General features: G+C 31.2%; 1 protein-coding gene across 1 annotated transcript; it reads left to right on the top strand.

Moving 5' to 3' along the window:
• Positions 1-12,650: 12,650 nt before the first annotated feature.
• On the top strand, positions 12,651-18,306 carry LOC133880218 (putative disease resistance protein At3g14460). Its single transcript, XM_062319120.1, has 5 exons — positions 12,651-16,430; positions 16,545-16,632; positions 16,719-16,869; positions 16,954-17,080; positions 17,848-18,306. Exon 1 carries the CDS (start codon positions 13,236-13,238, stop codon positions 16,398-16,400), a length of 3,165 nt encoding a protein of 1,054 aa, XP_062175104.1. The 5' UTR covers positions 12,651-13,235; the 3' UTR covers positions 16,401-16,430; positions 16,545-16,632; positions 16,719-16,869; positions 16,954-17,080; positions 17,848-18,306.
• The last annotated feature ends 2,116 nt before the right edge of the window (positions 18,307-20,422 follow it).

Here is a 20,422-nt window from a genome sequence, read left to right as displayed (position 1 = left end):
GTCATATAATAAATCTAAATTTTTCTAGCCAGATTTCTTCTTAATTTAGACTTACCGGGTACTACAAAGAAAAAAGGTAGAAGATGGCAAAATGAACTGAACGGTGTGAAAATTGAAAAATCAAAATTCCTCCGTTCAAAGAGAATCTGGATTTGAAAGAAGTAACTGAGAAAACAATGTGAAAATCAAATGGAAATAAAATAAAATAAAAGTATTGCTACGTGCCACACAAATATTTCACAAAATTGATTGGTAGCGTTTATTATTAGCCTTTGAATTTATTGGCTAAGGAAGAGGTTGAGAGGTCAAATGCCTCTGTCACCTTTCAAAAAATTTCATTATTCTTGATGGAAGAATTCTTCCATATGCCCAGTTGCCCACCCTCACCAACTCATGGGTGGTCAAATTTGTCCACCCAATGCCCACTTCTTCTTTTTTTGGTCACTCTCGTATGAATGACGCAAGCCTTTTTTTTTTTTTTTTTTTTTTTTTTCAAAATACACCATTTTAGCAAGCGGCGAGGCACAACTTTAAAATAAGTAATGTGAAAAGTTTTTTTTGTGTTATTTTAATGATAATGTAATTTTTAAAATTATTATTGAATTTATAATTGATATTATTAAATTTTAATTAAATGATAATTTTAAAAATAAATAATAATAATAATAATAATAGAGTTACTTTTTTAAAAATTTGACCCATTTTTTTTATTCTTTTTATTTGGAATTTGCGCCTACTTTAACTTTGATTTGTGTACTTAAAAAAAATAGTTAAATACATTTTAGCCCCCAAACTACCATTTTTTTTTTTTTCTGGATGGCTCCTCAAACTACCAATGCTTAGATTCTGACCCCTCAAACTACCACTTTTTGATTTTTTAGCTCTATCCATCCGTTTATGCTGTCAATTCTAAACAGAAATTCGAAAATAGCCCTCGCATACTTTAAAATTCTCACAGTTAAGGGAGAGGTTTTTTAGGGTCTTTGACCAATTTCTGTTAGAATTGATGGCAGAAATAGACGAATGGAGCCAAAAAAAATCAGAAAATAATAGTTTGGAGGGCCAAAATTTAAGCATTGGTAGTTTAGGGGGTCATCCAAAAAAAGGGTGGTAATTTGTGAGGTTAAAATGTAATTAACCCTAAAAAAAAAAAACCTTTAATTTGTGAAAGTGAAAGTGACAAGTGACAGTCGGCGTACGCATTTCTTGATTCCTTGTATGAAAAGGACAGCAAAGCTGGCACCGCACGACTTAAGAGATTTTTTTTTTTTTTTTTCTCCTTATTTGTGAAACTGACAAGTGACACGGTAATATTTATTTAGAGTTTACCAAAATTTATTTAATTTAAAAATGTAATATAAATCTAATTATTTATTTTTAACCCTATATTATTAAAATATTGTTTTTATTATTTAATTATCTTCGTTTATTCTTTTCAACCAATTAAACTTAAAATAAGGATGGAGTTGCATTGTTTATCAATCTATCAAAACTGTAGTTTAAAATTTGAATACATAAATTAATAGTATTTTTTTTAACACTTTTATTATCTATTATAGTCAAAAATAAGTTTTACATAACTTACTGTGAGTACTCTAATTAATAGAAGCTTAAACCATATACTATTATCAAGTTTTTTATTTTTATTTTTATTTTTTTTAAGCCAATTAAAAAAAGGTTACAGGGGTAGACCTCCAATCTTGTCAAATTTGACCCCTCATGAGTTGCCCACCCTCACCAACTCATGAGGGGTCAAATTTGTCCACCCAATGCCACGTTTTTATTTTTTTTTGGCCACACGTTCATATGAATGATGCAAGCCTTTTTTTTTCTTTTTTTCTTTTTCCCCAAAATACCTTGCTAAAGGCACGACTTTAAAACGAGTAATGTTAATTTTTTTTTTTTTTTGTGTCATTTTAATAATAATGTGATTTTTAACATTATTATTAAACTTATAATTGATATTATTAAATTTTGATTAAATGATCATTTTAATAATAAATAATAAATAATCATATATATATATAAAAGCCGAATTCTTCCTTTGAATGACATAGAATGATGACACGTGGCATGAATCCATACTTTTTAATGACTAAACCGGTCATTTAAATACTGAATCGGTCTTTTAAATAAAATTGAATCGGTCTATTTAATATGTCTCTCTTTCTATATTAATGATACAAGCAATCTCTCTCTCTCTCAATTAATGATACAAGTAGGACTCTTTTGTAGAGACATGTGTTTCTTTAGTATTTTCTATTTTTGGTTGAAATCTAAATATGTTTCGATTTATTTTGTAAATTTTTTGGTTGAGCAATTCATTTGAATGTTTATGAGGTTTTTTTTGTTTTTTTTTTTGTTCATTTGCTTTGTCGAATGTTCAGAATTTTATAGGATTGAAATATAATAGGTATCACATCGACAATCAAAAAAAAAAAAAAAAAAATCCTACTAATTTTATATTTTATGCTTTGATAATCAAAATCATGGTTTTTTTTTTTTTTTTTTTTGCTATTTTTCTTCTTCATACGTATTTCATTCTAAACTACACCTATGTGAACAAATATTTTAACATGTTTTAATTTATATGAATTAAAATAAAAATAGGGTCTTATGTTTTAATTTATTTGAATGTTTTATGGATTATTTGTTTTTCTTTTATGTGATTTACACTATTTTCACTTATTTTTTGGAAGTGTTATTCTCCTTTTGAAAGCCAAAAAAGATAAAATTTTATTTGATTATTATGCACAAAAGGAATATAAATGCTTTTAAAATACTAAAGAGTTAATTAAGCATTAAATTTGAAATGCTTTTTTTTTTTAATGTTCAAAATTATATGGATTTTATTTTTATTGAAACATAATATATAGGTATGTATCAGTGTATCACACTAACAATATCATAGATTCTTACTATTGATACTTTGATAATCAAAATCCAAGTTTTTCTCTTGCTATTTTTTTTTTCTTTACACTTCTTTTCACTTTTTAAATGCTTTAATTTATATGGATTAAAATTAAAATTATGGTTCTTTTGATAGTAAAATTTTATGTGATTTATATAGTCATGTAATTTTCTTTGTGCAATGGAGAATTATGACACGTAACGTGAACCCATCATTTTTAAATACTGAACCGGTTTTTTAAGTAAAAAAAACTAATGAATTTTAAAGGTTGTACCGTTTTGGTCATGATTTTAATAAATTTATTGTACTTTAATGAAAAAGATTATGACCAAAACGGTTATACCAAAACGTTTTGATCGATTTTCATGAGACCAAAATAAGGGTCTTTTTTTTTTTTCTTTTTTTTTTCGCATTATGTCATTAAGTGTCATTATGGTTTTAGAATTTATGACTCTCCAAAATTATAGAGAGACAAAATTTAAAACTAAGAATGTGTTATATTAATTACCCATAATTGACCATATAGATATTGCATGCATTAATTTTAAATAAACCGTACAAGTAAACTGAAAAGTCATATTACTCTCTTAGATTAGTTATTTATACCTCTTTTTCTTTAAGGTTTGAAACATCTTGAATTGTAAAATCAATAGCATCCAGCAGCGACATTTAAGAGAATGACGGAGTGTTAAATGACATAATTTTATTTTGTTTTATTTTTTTGAAGGACTTTGTTTTCCTTTTTATTTTTTTGGTTTTGTGGAGGTCGAAGGACTTTGTATTTTATGCATTTTTATAATTAGAATCTATATATTCTCCTACTATTTTTTTCTTTATACTTGCCGTTTTCAACCATGTCTACATATGAGAATAAATTTTTATAAAAAATGTTTATTTTTCTCTGTATTATTTTTTTTTTTTTCCTAATGTTCAGAATTATTTACATTTTATTTGTATTGAAATATAATAGGTATCACACAAAGATTTTCATACTAATTTTGTATTAATGCTTTGATATTTAGATTAAACTATGTATTTTTCTTGATTTTTTTTTCTTCTTTATATTTTTCATTTTAAACCATGTATACCTATAGAAACAAAGATTTAAACATGTTTTAATGTATATGGATTAAACTAAGATAAAGACTTATGTTTTCTGGAATTTTATTTTTTTCGTTTATGTGATTTTCTCCATTTTTAGCCATTTTCTGAAAGTGTTTTTATGTTTGTAAAAGCAAAACAAGACAAAAATTTATTTAATTGTTATGCATAAAAAGAATATAAAACTTTTGAAACACCAAATAGATATTAAGCATTGTAATGAAATATTTTGTTTTATTTTGTATTCGTAAAAAAATATTTTGTTTAATTTGTTCAATATTTTTTTAAATGTTTATAATTACTTGGGTTTTTATTTGTATTTAAATATATTAAGTATCACACTAACAATATCATAGATTCCTGTTAATTTTTTATTAATGCTTTGGTAATTAGATTAAACCATGTTTTCTTCTTGCTATTTTTTTTTTCTTTATACTTATTTTTCGTTATAAACTATTCATATGGGCTCAAAGATTTTAACATGTTTTAATTTATATGGATTAAATTAAAATTAAGTGTCTTATTTTTTAGTTCATTTGAATGTTTTATAGAATATTTGTGTTTTCGTTTGTATAATTTACTTGATTTTCAGCCATGTTGTGTAGTTTGCTATATATTGATTTTATTTTAGAATGTTTAGAATTATATGGTTTTATTTGTATCGAAATGCAATATGTATCACACCAATAATATTATAGACTCCTGCTAATTTTTTTTATTAATGTTTTGATAATCATAATCTATAGGTTTTCTTTTCTTTTTTTTTTGTTTTTTTTGTTTTTTTTGTTTTTTTTTTTTTCTTTATGCTCTTTTCATTTTAAACTACTGATATGGTAACAAAGATTTTAACATGTTTTAATTTATATGGATTAAAATAAATTAAAAGTCTTATTTTTTAATATATTTGAATGTTTAATGGTTTTTTTTTTTTTTTTTTTTCTGCTTTTGAAAGCAAAATAAAGCAAAAAATTATTTGATTAAGTATTGAACGTGATGTGAGAGGATTTATTTGAATGCATTAAATGTTAAGTGAAAAAATTTGTTTTATTTTGTAGGATTTGCCTTAGGTGCTGTAAAAAATAAATTACAGCACCATCTTGACCATTAAAAAAATTACAACACCTATACTATAATATTTGAAATTTAGATTTTCTTTTTGTTATTTTTTTTTATATTTCTTTTCGTTATAAACTATACTTGTGTGAACAAATATTTTAAAATTTTTTACTTTTTTTAGATTAAACTAAAATTAAGAGTCTTAATTTTTATTGTTTTTTTTATTAAAAGATGTGTGATAAAAATTTTTTTACAAGTTTTTTTAACTTGTAATAAAAAATACGATAAAGATGTATTTAAATTCTGAAACTAAATTATAACAAAAAATAAATAAATAAATAAAAAATTCGAACATAACACAAGTTATGAGCTAGTAATAGTAATAGTAATAGTAATAGTAATAGAAGTAGAGATACTCTTTTTAAAACTGGACCGATTTTTCTTTTTATTCTTTTTATTGGGAATATGCGCCTGCTTTAACTCTGATTTGTGTACTTAAAAAAACCTTTGATTTGTGATAGTGAAAGTGACAAGTAAAAGTGACTGACAGCGTACGCATTGCTTGATTTCTTGTATGAAAGGGACAAGCAAAAGCAAAGGGAAAAGTTGGCACCGCACGACTTAAGAGGTTTTTTTTCCTTATTTTGTGAAATTGACAAGTGACGCGGTATTATTTATTTAGGAGTAATATTAAAATTACAACCCAACCTTAACTATTATACAACGTCTAGATATAATAGGGTGAAATTTATTGTGTAGGCCCGTTCCAATATGTCTTGAAGTGAAATTGTTTATAAAACAAGGTCCTATTAAAATATTTTTTTTATTCTTTATTTATCTTCGTTTATTCTTTCCAACCGATTAAACTTATCATAAGAATAGAGTTGCACTATTCATTAATTTATTAAAATTCTAGTATAGAATTTGAATACATAAGTTGATGAAGTATTTTTTTTTTATCACTTTCATTATCTATTCTACTTAAAAGTGAGTTTTGCATAATTTACTGTGAATACTTTAATTAATAGAGGCTTAAACCATATACTATTATCAAGCTTTTTATATTTTTAAGCCAATTAAAAAAAAGGTTACGAGGGTGAATCTCCCATCTTGTCGATCTTTAATTGAAAGGAAGAGAGAATGAAAGACTCGCTGTCAAAATGCTTCAAAACATAAAGTTGAAAGCAACCCATATAACTACAGAAAAAAGCACAATAAAGTAACAAAAACAACAATCTTGTCTGAAAATGCAAACACAGCATGGGTTTCACCGAAGGAGACAGAAGATGAGAGACATTTGGTGGTAGCATGGAAAAGATTGCCATTAGATAATGTTAACCAATTCCTTGCATATCTCATCTCAATTAAATGTTTTATGAGTCGAATCTCACGTATTAAAAGCGTGTTTGAATTTACATGTAAAAAAAAAATGTTAAGGTATTAATTAAATAATTATATTTATTTATTTATATTAACTTAAACTTTTAAGATAAGAGGCAATATAACAAATAAAAATCTGGTAAGACTAACCAAAAAAAAAATCTAGTGAGAATTCCTTAGCTACTTCGAGTTAACACCAGTCACGAGGTAAAATTTTAGGGATAATTACACTATTGATCTCTGTTGTTAGCCTACATTACAAATCACTTCATGTGATATCAACATGAATTCAAAGATTATTGTAGTTGGCTTAATTTACAAATCGATCACTGAAATCAAATTCTGTTAAACACCACATAAGCGCCACATCAACGCTAATAAGATGGCGACATGTGTCCATTTTAATAGAAAAAAAATACTAAAAAATAAATAAATAAAACTCTAAAAACTTTTTTTTTGAAAAAAAAAAAAAAGAAAGAAAAAAATCAAAGGGGTGGCTGCCACTCCTAGTGGCCGAGGGTGGCCTTCGGGCCACCCCAAAACGCAATTCGGGGTGGCCAGGCACCACCCTTGGCCACCCCCATTGGCTGGGCAGCTACCCATTTGCTTTTTTTTTTTTTTCTTCCTTTTTTTTTTTAAAAAAAAATAATTTTTAATTTTTTTAAAAATATGTTTTATTTATTTATTTTTTAGTTTTTTTTTATTATGATGGACACGTGTCGCAATCTTATTAGCAATGATGTGGCGCTTACGTGGCGTTTATTCAAAATTTTTAATGGAATTTAACTCCAGTAATCGATTTGTAAATTAAGCCAATCACAATAATTTTTGAATTCATGTTGATAACACAAAAAAGAATTTGTAATTTAAACCAAAATTTTATTTTATTTTTCCTTGTAGTCCATCGAGTCATCGAGTGCTATTTGACAGAGGAAACAATTAGAAGAATTTGTGATGTCTTCTTACAGTTTTTCTTTTTAACTTTAAGCATTCAACAATTCAAATCAAGCCTTCAAGTTCTAACTGATCAAACTTCAAATCAATTTCTTTATTTTTTTAAAAAAAAATCAGTATTTATGACGTCAAAATTTATGTTCATTGACGAAGACGATAGGAAAGAAATTTGACAATCAAAAATAAAATACAAAATAATAATAATAAAATTTAAAAAAAAAAAAAAAGTGTCTGGTGGCCAAATTTGTTGGACGGACACCTATTTTGGGATTGAGATCCAAGCGATCATTCCTATTACACTGGTCAAATTTTTATATTCAAAATAATTAAAAATTATTTTTCTTTAATTCAACTATAAGTAACTTCATTATTTTTACTATTCATTTCCACTACTTCATTTAAATATTCATTTCTTAAGAATTTTTTTTATTTTTATTTTTTCTCTAATAACATTTATATTTATAAATATTTGTCTTTTTCTAACGGTTATATTTTTAAGTATTTGTCTTATTTTAATTATCATATTTTTAAAAATTTATATTTTCCTATCAATTATATTTTAAAATTTTGTTTTTTCTTTTCTAACTTTCATATATTTCAAAAAAGGCCAAATTTTCCTAATAACGCATTGATTTAGGAATTTATCTCAATTTTTCCGGGGATTAAAACATTCAAAAAGTATCAATTTTTCAAACTATTCCTTTTATTGAAATAGTCAACTTGGGTTAAAATCTTATTGGGATATTTTGAAATTATTAAATCTTTAGAAATAGCATTTATTTATAGATTGTAAATTCCTATTCCTCATTGTTAGTAAGAAATACCAAATTATTCATATTTTTAATTTTTAGTAATGAACAAAAAATATTAATTACATATAACATAAGGAAATTCTTTTCTCCTACTCTAAGTAAATTTATAAAAATAATTAATTGAGAATAAGAATTTGAATAAACTTTTTACCCGAACTGAGAGTCTGTGTAGGGAAGCCCCCCTCACGTAGATCGACCCTACAAATTCCTTCACTTTGGGCAAAAAATTTAGAATCCTAGTCCTTATTCCGCTGCCTTTAAAGAAATGGCAAATGACAAAGCATAACCCTATGACAGAATGTCGTTGGTGACGCCTTGTCATACTTTTGTCTATGCAAGTTATGGAAAGAAAAATAAATTAAAAATTAAAAAAAAAAAAAAAAAAAAAGATGTACGGGGATACATCAATATTGATTTCCAAGCTCATTGTAGGTAGGGTCAGCGACTAGAGAGAGAGACTCCCAAATCTTCTAGAGAGAGAAAGCTTTCGTTTTTAACTTGCTTGCCGGGAGAGGGAGGCCTCCCTCCTCCCGATCTTTGGTCCTCCTAGCCTCTAGGAGGCTTTTTGTTCCTCCATGGCTCATTTCATTGGAGGCTAGTTTTTCTCCCTGCCGTTAGGGCAGGGAGTTTTGTTTCCTCTCGGACTTGTTCCGATGGAGGTTTTGTTTTCCTAACCCTTATGGGTTGAGGAGTTTGTGTTCTTGTTTTCTCTTTTTTAACTGAAAAGCCTACATGCAGTGTTGGTTTAGAGGATCGGCCGCTCTTCTTCGTGTCTCAGATGGATCTCTAGTCGTGCTTTAACAGATGGTTTTCTCTATGTGCTAGATTTGTAATTTTCTACTAGGTTTCTCATGACACGAGCTTCCCAGCTGTGTTTATTGTTGTCAACTGGTACGGCCGTCTCAAGCTAGTGGTCTTGCTGCTTGATCTTGCTGGCGCGTGGTCTGCACGTTGAGGGGGATCTCTTTCTATGGATAGGCGCATGTGAGTCACGCCATATTTTTCAGGCCCTAGCTGGTGGTGGTTGGTAGTTGGCGGTGGATGTTTGCTGTGTGGGGAGCCTTAGGGGACGGCGCGTGTTATGCACGCGTTACCTCAGTTAGGCAGTGATCTTCTTCTTTGATGCTGGCTGTGTTAGTTTTTTTTATTTTGTATATTCTCTTGTATCTTTGTTTTCACATTGTGTCTATTTAATGCACAAATTTTATTAGGTTATTTGTTGGCTGTGGTATCTAGATTAGCCTCTTTCTTTTTTAGAGGTTGTTTAATTGTAAGGAGATGCTCAAAAGGGTATCCTTAATGCCTTATGGCTTTTTTTTTTTTTTTTTTTTTTTTTTTTTTTTTTTTTGTGAAAATCCCTTCTAATATATATTAAAAGAGACCAACTGGTCCAAAGCGCAGGGTTTCAATGAATCCCTAATACACCAAGTCACGATACAGCAGTGAGAGTTTCCTCCACCTAGGCAAAATAGACTAAGACCATTACAGAATACAATTGCTCAAAAACCTAGACTACAGAAAAATGCCTCTACAGCACCATAAAACCTTACTTGACCTGGGAGAGGGCACACAAACTAAGCTATAAAATAGCTTTGAAGTACCAGGTTTTGATCTTACAAAAACAACCCAGCAGCTACATTCAACAATAACCATACATAAACAAAGAAAAAAAAACAACTACAAATGCACTTGCGGACCATTTTCCCCACTTCCCCATTTTTACTCAACTATTTGCAACCTCCAGAAGGTTCGGAAACCGAGCCATTCCTCGCCCGAAACCTCCGGCCTCACCCAAAAAGAGCACCCAAATTTTCGATACAGATCCGAAATTAGTGAAATCAAACTTCCGCCCCTGCTACGAGGAAACCGGAGAAGCAAAACAACCCAATACCAAACCCCTCCGCGCTCTAAACCGCCGTTCCAATAGAAAACTTAGGCCGTCACTGCTGCAATCAACGACAAAAACATCTTAATAATAACATCCCCAGCGTGGCCATCCCGACCAGCAGTGCCGTCTCAAAGACTCCTCTAGGAATTTGGCTCCAATGTGGCGTTCCAACCCAACATCGCCACTTCACAAACACCGATCTAAAGGCCAAAACCCTTGGCACCACGAATCAGACCGGAGACCCAAAGAAGAGAAACAAAAACTTGGAAACGGGAGAAAATCATCTGCTATCACACCCCACAAATCGAAAGAAAAAACTACATCTCCATCCCGGAAAGGACGAGAAAACACTACCCCTTCACCTCTAAGGAACCGGCAAAGCCCAAAGAGAGAGAAATTTATTTATAGACAAAAACTACCACAAACCACTAGGGAGAAGGGAAACGTAAGGCTTTTCTCCTCTAGTAACACGCTCAAAAGGGCTTTTAGCCTTCAGAGGGAAAAATCGCCAGAGCCTTCACCCCTTTTTAATGCCTTATGGCTTTGTTTAACAATTGATGTAGCACATGCTACGTGTTCAAAAAAAGAAAAGAAAAGAAAAAAAAGAAGAAGATGTAGTACACTTAGGTAAAGCATAAAGTACAAAATAAGGGAAATAAAATAGGGTAGGTGAATTATAATTTAGATATATAGTTTATAAAACTATAGGCGATTGGTAAAAACTACTTTTCTTTATTCTAGTGAGCTACTTTTTTTAATGCATCCTCAGCAGCCTCATAATTTTAATTGTTTACTATCACTATTTTATTTAAATATATATATATATATATATATATATATATATATATATTGTTTTATTCTCTCTCTATTTAATATTTTTTGAATGTTTGTCTTTTCCAAACAGTCATATTTTTGAATATTTGTCTTATTCTAATGGTCATATATTTTTAAAATTTGTATTATATAATATTATATTATTCTTTTCTATATTTAAAATTGTGAATACCGAAAAAATTTATTTTTTAAAATTATGTTTGGATGGTTTAATGAACTATAGACAAAATTGAAAAAAGTTTGATAAAAAAACTTAAGTAGAATTTGAATTTAAAAAACCTACCCAAACGTGTTTTTAAAAAATAATCAAAAATAAAATGCTATCCAAACATGCCCCTTCAATTCCACAAAATTTGTTGGAATATGTGAACAAGAAATTTATATGGCACTGGATGTAAAGTGTGAAAATATTGTAGTTTAAGAGGAAAAAAAAAAATACACTTTTAGCATAAAACATTGGAGAACGAAACAGAACAGTGTGTAAGAAAGAAAGAAAGAAATTAAAAAGAAAAAGAAAAAGAAAAAAAAAAAAGAAAAGAAAAGAGAGCGAAGAGAGAGAATGATTACATTTTTATAGTTTTTTAAGGATTTGGTGAGTTAACGGTATTCACTATTGTTGGTGAGTACTGTTCACTCACCAAATTTGTTGGTTATCGTAAAGAGGTCGCTGGGAGTGATTTTGTGTGTTTTTACCAAAAAGCTATTTTAGAAAGGCTGCTAAAAATGCTCTAAATAGCGTTAAGAGAAAATTACAATTTAGCCCTTAAATTACCAGCCGTTTTACGGATAGCCTCCCGATCTACCAACCCTTAAATTCTGGCCCCCCAAACTACCAAAACGTTTGAAAAATGCATATTTTGGCTAAATATGCCCATAATATCCATGTCACATGTCATTTTTCAATTAAAAAATAATTAAAATTAAAAATTAAAAAATTAAGGATACCTCCAAACACCAAATTTCTTTATTTATTTTTTTTTAAAAAAAAAAATTAGTTTGTTTTTTAGTTTTTTAAATTTTTAGTTTTTTATTATTATTATTTTTTAAAATTTTAATTGAAAAATGACACATGATAGGGATATTATGGATATATTTCGTCAAAATGAACATTTTTCAAAGGCATTAATAGTTTGGAGGGCCAAAATCTAAGAGTTAATAGTTTAGAAGGTTATCTGTAAAATGACTAATAATTCAAAAGGCTAAATTATAATTTTTCTAATGTTAAAATAATTTGAGAGGTCAACGTGTACAAATTCGGTTTGAAAATTAGCTTCGACTCTTTTTAGTTTTGATTTAAAAAAGTATTTAAATGTGATATAAAATTATAATTTTTCAAGAAAAAAAAAAGACAAAAAAAAAAAAGAAAAAAGAAAAGAAAAGAAAAAGAGAAATATTAGGTGTGTTTGGTAAATGTCGTGTTTGGTGTAAGAGACATAATTCAATTATGTAGGAAATAAGAGACGTGCATGGAGTAAATTAGAAGCAAACCATAGCGTGCACTGCAATTATAATGTGGTGTGGAGTCCCCCACATTCAATGGACAAAGCAGAGAGAGGTAGGAAACCACTATTTTGATTGATATAAAACTTTCTCATTTTGCTCTAGTGTGTTTCTTCCATTGCAATCTCTTTTTGCTCTGCCGTTTGCTCCAATATTCATCTTCCTTCATTTCCTTCGGATTTGCAAAGAAGATCGAAACATGGCTGATGTTGCAAGCCTGCTTCTCTCTCCCTTGCTCCAAATCTTTTTTGAAAGATTGGCATCCGGCGATTTCGTTGATTTCTTCCGGGGACGAAAGCACGACGAGGGACTCTTACACAAGTTGAAGATAGCTTTGCTGTCCGCGAATGCACTGCTTGAAGACGCGGAGGAAAAACAACTTACAAAGCCTGCTGTGAAAGCGTGGGTCGATGAGTTGAAAGATGCTGTCTATGATTCAGAGGACGTCTTGGACGAGATAGCCACTGAAGCCTTGCAACGTAAGTTGGACGTTGAATTTCATACCACTGCACGTAAGGTACGAAATTCCATATCTACTTTTCTTGGTCATTTTGTCAAGGAGATAGAGCCAAAGATAAAAGAGCTACTTGAGAAACTAGAATATCTAGAAAGACAAAAGGATGTTCTAGGTCTAAAACAAGGTGTTGGAGGAGAATCATCAAAAAGATTGCCCACGACTTCTCTAGTCGACGAATCTGATATTTTTGGTAGGGATGATGATAAGGAAAAAATAGTAAGCTTGTTGCTCTCAAATGATGCCACTAGTAATGAAAATCTATGTGTAATTCCAATAGTCGGCATGGGGGGAATTGGCAAGACCACCCTTGCTCAGCTTGTATACAAGGACGAGAGGGTGAAGAAGCATTTTGATCTTCAAGCATGGGTTTGTGTTTCGGATGAATTTGACGTGTTCAGGGTAACTAAGACAATTCTAGAGGAAGTAGGTTCATCTACTAATGCTGATAGTAAGAATCTAAATCGGCTTCAAATTACACTACAGGAGAAATTGATGGGGAAGAAATTACTACTTGTTTTAGATGATGTATGGGATGAGAATTATGTTGATTGGGAGGTCTTAAGTAGCCCATTTAAATATGGGGAACGAGGAAGTACAATCATTGTAACAACACGCAATGACGGTGTTGCATCGGTGATGCGCACTGTTCCAACTCATCATCTCAACAAGTTACTAGAAGAAGATTGTTGGTCACTATTTGCAAAACATTCATGCCTCGATGGTAACTCTAATGCACGTTCAGAGCTAGACGTAATAGGTAGACAAATTGTGAAAAAGTGTGAAGGTCTACCTTTAGCTCTCAAGACAATTGGGGGTCTCTTGCGATCTAAACTAGATGTTGATGAGTGGGAGAAGATATTGAAGAGCGAATTATGGGATTCACCAATAGACAAGACAAACATTCTTCCTAGTTTAAGATTAAGCTATAAATATCTTCCCTCACATTTAAAGCGATGCTTTGGTTATTGTTCAATATTCCCAAAGGGTTATGCATTTAAGAAAGATCTCTTAGTCTTATTATGGATGGCAGAAGGTTTCCTTCAACTTCCCATAAACAGAACAATGGAAGAAGTTGGTGAAGATTACTTTCATGATCTTGTATCAAGATCATTATTCCAACAATCATGCGACAATAAATCAGCTTTTGTAATGCATGATCTTGTGAACGAATTGGCAAACTTTGTATCTGGGCAATTTAGCTTTAGGCTGGAGGGTGACAGTTTTGACAGAATTGTGAACAAAACTCGTCACTTGTCGTATTTCAGAACAAGATTTGATAACTTTAAGAAGTTTGAGACTCTTAACAAGGTTAAGCAGTTGCGCACCTTCCTGCCATTTGAATTTTCCATAATGGACAACAATTTAACTAAAAAAGTACCACATGATTTATTGCCAAAGCTAAGATATTTACGAGTACTCTCTCTGTCTCACTATGAGAATGTGACTTACTTGCCTGATTCAATTGGTAAAATTAAACAGTTACGTTATTTGGACCTTTCTTTCACTGCAGTTAAAAGGTTGCCTGATTCCATATGTGAGTTGATCAATTTGCAAACACTCAACTTATCATGTTGTAACAATCTTGTTCGATTGCCGAGGGATATGCGAAAACTCATTAATCTACGACATCTTGATATTACTAGAACTGACATAATGGAGATGCCAATACAATTGGGCAGACTAAAATGTCTCCAGACATTGACCACATTTATCATCAGCAAAACTAGTGGGTCCTGTATTGGAGAGTTGGGAAAACTTACAAATCTTCGAGGAAAACTTGCTATTTTGAACCTTCAAAATGTTGTCTCTTCTTCAGATGCTTTGGATGCAGGCTTGAAGGACAAGAAGCACATTAAGGAGTTAGTGTTGGAATGGAAAGCTAGTACTAAAATTTTAGAAAGTCAAAGAACTATACTTGACAGTGTCCAGCCTCATTCAAATTTGAAAAGTCTTACAATCAAATATTATAGTGGTAGAAGTTTTCCAGATTGGGTAGGGCATGATTCATTCTCTAATATTGTATCTCTTCATCTATACGACTGTAAATATTGCTGCAGCTTGCCACCACTTGGGCAGCTACCCTCTTTGCAAGACCTTTCTGTTATTAAGTTTGATGAAGTTGTTACAGTGGGTCTTGAGTTTTATGGCAATGGTTTTTTTTCAATTAAGCCATTTGGAGCCTTAAAAGTTCTCAGATTTGAGCAAATGTTGAAGTGGAAGGAATGGTTTTCTTTTGATGCTGAAAGTGAAGGCGAAGCTTTTCCTCATCTTCAAGAGCTTTATATATATGACTGCCCCAAGCTAACAAAAAGTTTGCCAATCCAACTTCCTTTAGCCAAACTTGAGATCAGGGAATGTCCGCTGCTGATGGTTTCACTCTCAGGGGCTCCTGCTATATGTCAGTTGAATCTAACATTTTGTAATGAGTACCTGTTAAAGGAATTGCCGACTGGAATACGGGTTCTCAAAGTTGGAGGATTTGAGGCGCTAGATTCCCTAGCCATGCAAATGGAGTCCAGCTGTTCTCTTCAGGAGTTAGAAATCTCTAACTGTTCCTCACTTGTTTCGCTTTCCATGGTTGATCTACCATCTACATTAAAATCCCTTTCCATCAGAAACTGTCAGAAGTTAGAGCTTCCAATGCACCAGATCTTTTCATCCCTTAAAAAATTGCACTTGGAAAATTCTTATGATTCTCTGAGGTCCTTCCCATTGGACTTATTCCCAAACCTTTCTGATATCCATATCTCGAGGTGTGGGAATTTGGAATCTCTTACAATTTCAAAACAACATGAACTTGATTTAAAGATCTTGCACATGCGAATCATAGATTGCCCTTATTTTGTATCTTTTCCAGAAAGAGGATTACGTGCCTCCAAACTTACATTGCTTTGGGTCTGGAATTGTGGACAATTGAGGTCACTACCTGATAAGATGCACGTACTCCTTCCATCTCTTGAGGAATTGCATATAGTCCATTGTACAGAAGTTGAGTCGTTTCCTGAGGGGGGCTTGCCTTCTAATCTAAAATCAATTTCCATCATCGATTGTGACAACCTCGTTGCCGGACGAATGGGATGGGGTTTACAAAAGCTCCCCTTCCTTAAAAAATTGTTTATTTGTGGCGAAAAGGGAGAGGTAGAGTCCTTTCCGGAGGTGGGATTGCTGCCCACCAATCTAACTGTTCTTCAAATAATGAATTTTCCAAATATGAAATCTTTGGATAAGAAAGGGCTTCAACACCTTGCCTCTCTTAAAGAATTGCGGATATACAACTGCCATATTCTCAAGTACATGCCAGAAGAGGGTTTGCCTGCCTCTGTTTCTGTTTTACTGATCAGCAATTGTCCTTTGGTAAAGAAACAATGTCACAGGAAAAAAGGCAAAGAATGGCGCAAGATTTCTCATGTCCACCTAATAATGATTGATGATGAATTGATTGAATGAGCTAAAAGTCTTGCAAGAATCTCCCCCTAGGTATATACTTTTTTCTAACATTTCCCCCCTCTTATAGGTTTCTCTTTGTTTTATCACTTTCTATTTGTATTCCTTTTTGTTTGATTAATTGTATGGAAAATATTTGATCAACAGAATTTAGAAAATCTAAGAGCTCGATTATGACTACACAAAGCAGATGTGGGCGTATAGAATCCGCTGCCTTACATCATATAATGCACATGTATGTGTATTTCCTGTTTCAATCTACTATGATTGCATTGTTATTTATTTTTTGGTTCAAACATTTAGTTATTTTCTGATGAATAGGTACTGAAAGACTAGTGATGACCTGCTGAACTTGATGTGTAGTGCCAAATCAAGATTCCGGGAAATTTTTGGAGTTGTTATTTTCTTCGGCAGTGTGGATCTGAATTACCATTCAGTTTCTTTTCTTCTGATAGCTGCTGTGCGGGACAAGGTAATCAGTGGCAGCATAGGATTTTTTGTGGCTACTGTATGATACCTGTTAAAGTGGCTGATGGTTTGTGGTAACAAATTGTAGGGTGCCTACTATCCAGTCCATTCTGAAGTTTGTGTGGTTCTGATGCTTTCAATTATCAAATTTTTGAGATGGGAAACTATAGCTGGTGTATTAACGGGTGACATTATCTGTTGACTAAACAATTCAGGTGAGTTTCCAAAGGTTCTTCCTTTCTTTATCCTCAGCGTTTCTATTCCTTTTTTCTTTCTTTCTTTTTTGTCTCTCCTCCCTCCCTCTCCGAAGAAAAACAATTGAAGTATTGTCAGAAAATAGTTAGAAATAGGGACAAGTTGGGGGGGAATTTGCTGTGCATGTTAAAAAAAAAAAAAGGTTCTAAGTGCAATCTGGCTTTTGAAGGCTTCCTAAAACACGATCTTTTTTCTCATAATTAGTATTCTTCACCTATGTATGTTGCTTGTCATTCATTCATCAAGGGGGCATTGGGATGTTCAACTGTGTCAGTTATCTTCCATTCTTTCCAAATGGGGTGAAAAGGGACTTCTTCATTCTATTACTCAGTTAAATATATTTATTTTGTTGATTATAGAGGTTTCTTAGATATTATGCCGTCTCATTTCTCGAGTGGAGTCATGAGTAATGGTTAGGATAATCTCAGTTGATCATAGGCTTGTAGATGCCAGTTCTTTCGATTGTTTTTAATTGAAAGAGAATGTGCAAAACTAAGGAATTTTCTTTACCTTAAAATTGAAGGAAAGGTTGAGCTCTGTTTTCCTCCTCTGCCGTTGTTGTGCTTCATTTTCACTGTCAAGCATTCTGCAGGCAGCTTTCTTTCAATATTTCTAATACAATGATATATCTGAATATTTTAAAGGAAACTGCATACTTTTGGTGTACCCTTCCATTTGTTTTTATTAATGAATGCTCGTTTCTATGCAATATGAGCATATATACAAGGAGGCAGGAGGGGGCTTTGATATTGGGCAGCGACGGAGGGAAGGCCTTAGCTTCAGATGTCTTATTACAACTGGTGATACCTAAAGGCCTACTCATTACAAAGGCTAAAAAGTCTTTGAGTGTCCACAATCACAAGCCCATCTGATGGCAGTTAAACAAAGAATCTTAAGATTAAGAAGGTGGATTATCCTTGAGTAAGAGAAGACTTCATTTTCTCCCTATGAATGCTCTATTAACTTAATCATTGGAGGCACTCTGTCGGCCCGAATTGGCACCATTATGGTGGTCGTTTTCTTGTCTTGTATGTGACCTATCAACTGGTCCGACCGTGTGAAAATTTGATTTTGCAATAGTTAATGTTAAAATATATGGAAAATATATTATATTTTCTTTATATTCCATATTTGGTTGATAATGTAATATTATCTATTTACGAGTTAATTGTAATCAAATCATACCATATTAGTATTTACTCTAAACGCTACAAATATGAACCTTTGTATTATAAACCAAAAAGTTAATGAGCACAATATAGCTCTTTAGGTTTTATCCTGTGAAAATAGGTCATAGACCAAACTACGTTACTTCCCTACTATTCTACTTTTACTCTATTTTAAATTTATACACAAATCTCAACAGTTAAAGATTAAAGTTGGCCAACATACGGGACAATTGTTCCCAATATCCTTTTGTACCTTAGGCTGATGCAGTTAAAATATTGAATTTGTTTGATCACACATTTCAAATCTCATGACATAAAAGTTAAAACAGCTCTGCTTGCGAAACTTGGCTTGTTTGGCAAACGCTCTCATTTTTTTCCTTAAAAAGTAAACTTTAATACATTTCAATTTTTATATTACATCAATCACTTTTTAATATTTTTTTGTTCACTTTATATATCACATTAATTACTTCTTAAGGGAAAAATGCACCATTAGTCCATGAGGTTAGCCTAATTGACAAAGCGATTCCTATGGTTGGCCTATTTTATAAATCGCTCACTAAAATTAGATTCTATTAAAGATGATTGTAATGCACCTCATTTTTTGACAAACATTTTGGATGTAAATATCTATATAGAGAAATGTTAGACATAAACTTTTTTGTATAACTTTTGGCACGTGTCAACATGTGATTGAAGGGTGTTAAGTGCTGACAACTTTTAGCTCCAATCACATGCTAACACATGATTTTTATAAAGAAGAATCACCTTATATAAGAATGGTCTTGCCACCTTGGTTAGACTCGCTCTCTCTCTCTCTCTCTCTCTCTCTCTCTCTCTCTCTCTCTCTCTCTCTCTCTCTCTCTCTCTCTCTCTCTCTCTCTCTCTCTCTCTCTCTCTCTTAATTTTTTCTCTCTCTCTCTTAATTTTTAAACATTTTAAATGTTTTATAAGACTCTACATTTATTTGGATTTTTTCAAAATAAGCAGGTGTACTTTATAGAAAATATCTTCTCAAATGTGGATCTATTAGAATATACTTCTAAAAAGAGCAATGTTATCTAATAAACTTTTATACAATTGAAATGACGTGACAATGAAAATACATTTTTAGATCAGCAATGGATTGTAAAACAAAAATCAAAAGCTGATTTTCACTGTCACATTATTCAAATTGTATGGTAGTCATATACTAAATGACTTTTTCTTCAAAAATAAAATCAAATGCTTCTTTGAATGAGTTACCTCCTATTGGATTAAGTATGTCCGCTCATGAATTCCGCCTTGAATTAAGTGTGTCCTTGGTTCTTTTGCCTCTCAAATAAAAATAATAGAAAAAATATTTAAGATATTATAATTTTTATTATAAAGTCATTTACAAACTGGTGTTTCAATTTATTTATTAATTAATAAAATAATTAAAAAGAACTAATCATCTGATTTTTTTTACTTAATTGTTTTATCAATTACACACCGTAACATAGATGAATTTGCAGTAAAGATTAATAAAACTATGCTTCACGTCCAATGAAGATCCCCACTTACGCAAATATTGATTGAGAATTTAATTGTGAAAGGCTAGCAATGTCCATGAAATTAATTAATTAATTAATTTTTTTTATTAGATACATGAAAAAAAAAAATTACAAAAAAAAAAAAAAAAAAATTACAACAATAAAGGCTAAGCAATCCAAAATTTAAGCTTAAGAATGTAAGAACATGAGGACAATGTTTCTAAAGATGTGAGCCATTTGGTTCGTGGCATAAATGTCAAGAACCGAGGTCACCAGTAAAAGTGATATGTGATGTATAATATTGAGTTTCAAAGACCCAACATCAAAATAAGAGTAAACAAAAGAAAGTTGCAATAAAAAAATCCAAAAAACAAATATATAAATAAAAAGACATAGAAGCAAAAAATAAACCCGAAAAACACAATTGATGACTGCCAAACCACCGTCGAAGATCGGCAAAAGCGAAAGAGGTTGGCGGAGAGCAACAAAATCAGCATCAAATTGATCCTTCTTATCTTTTTTGAATTTTTTCTTTTTCTTTTTCTTTTTCTTTTTCCTGTTATTTTTCTTTTTCTAAAGCAATGTACATGAAATCACTTTGTTCCTTTTTTTTTTTTTT

Source organism: Alnus glutinosa, chromosome 10, assembly GCF_958979055.1.
Source record: "Alnus glutinosa chromosome 10, dhAlnGlut1.1, whole genome shotgun sequence".
NCBI classification, from domain to species: Eukaryota; Viridiplantae; Streptophyta; class Magnoliopsida; order Fagales; family Betulaceae; genus Alnus; species Alnus glutinosa.
Note: the sequence above shows the minus strand (reverse complement) of the source record. Positions and strands in the feature narration are given on the sequence as shown.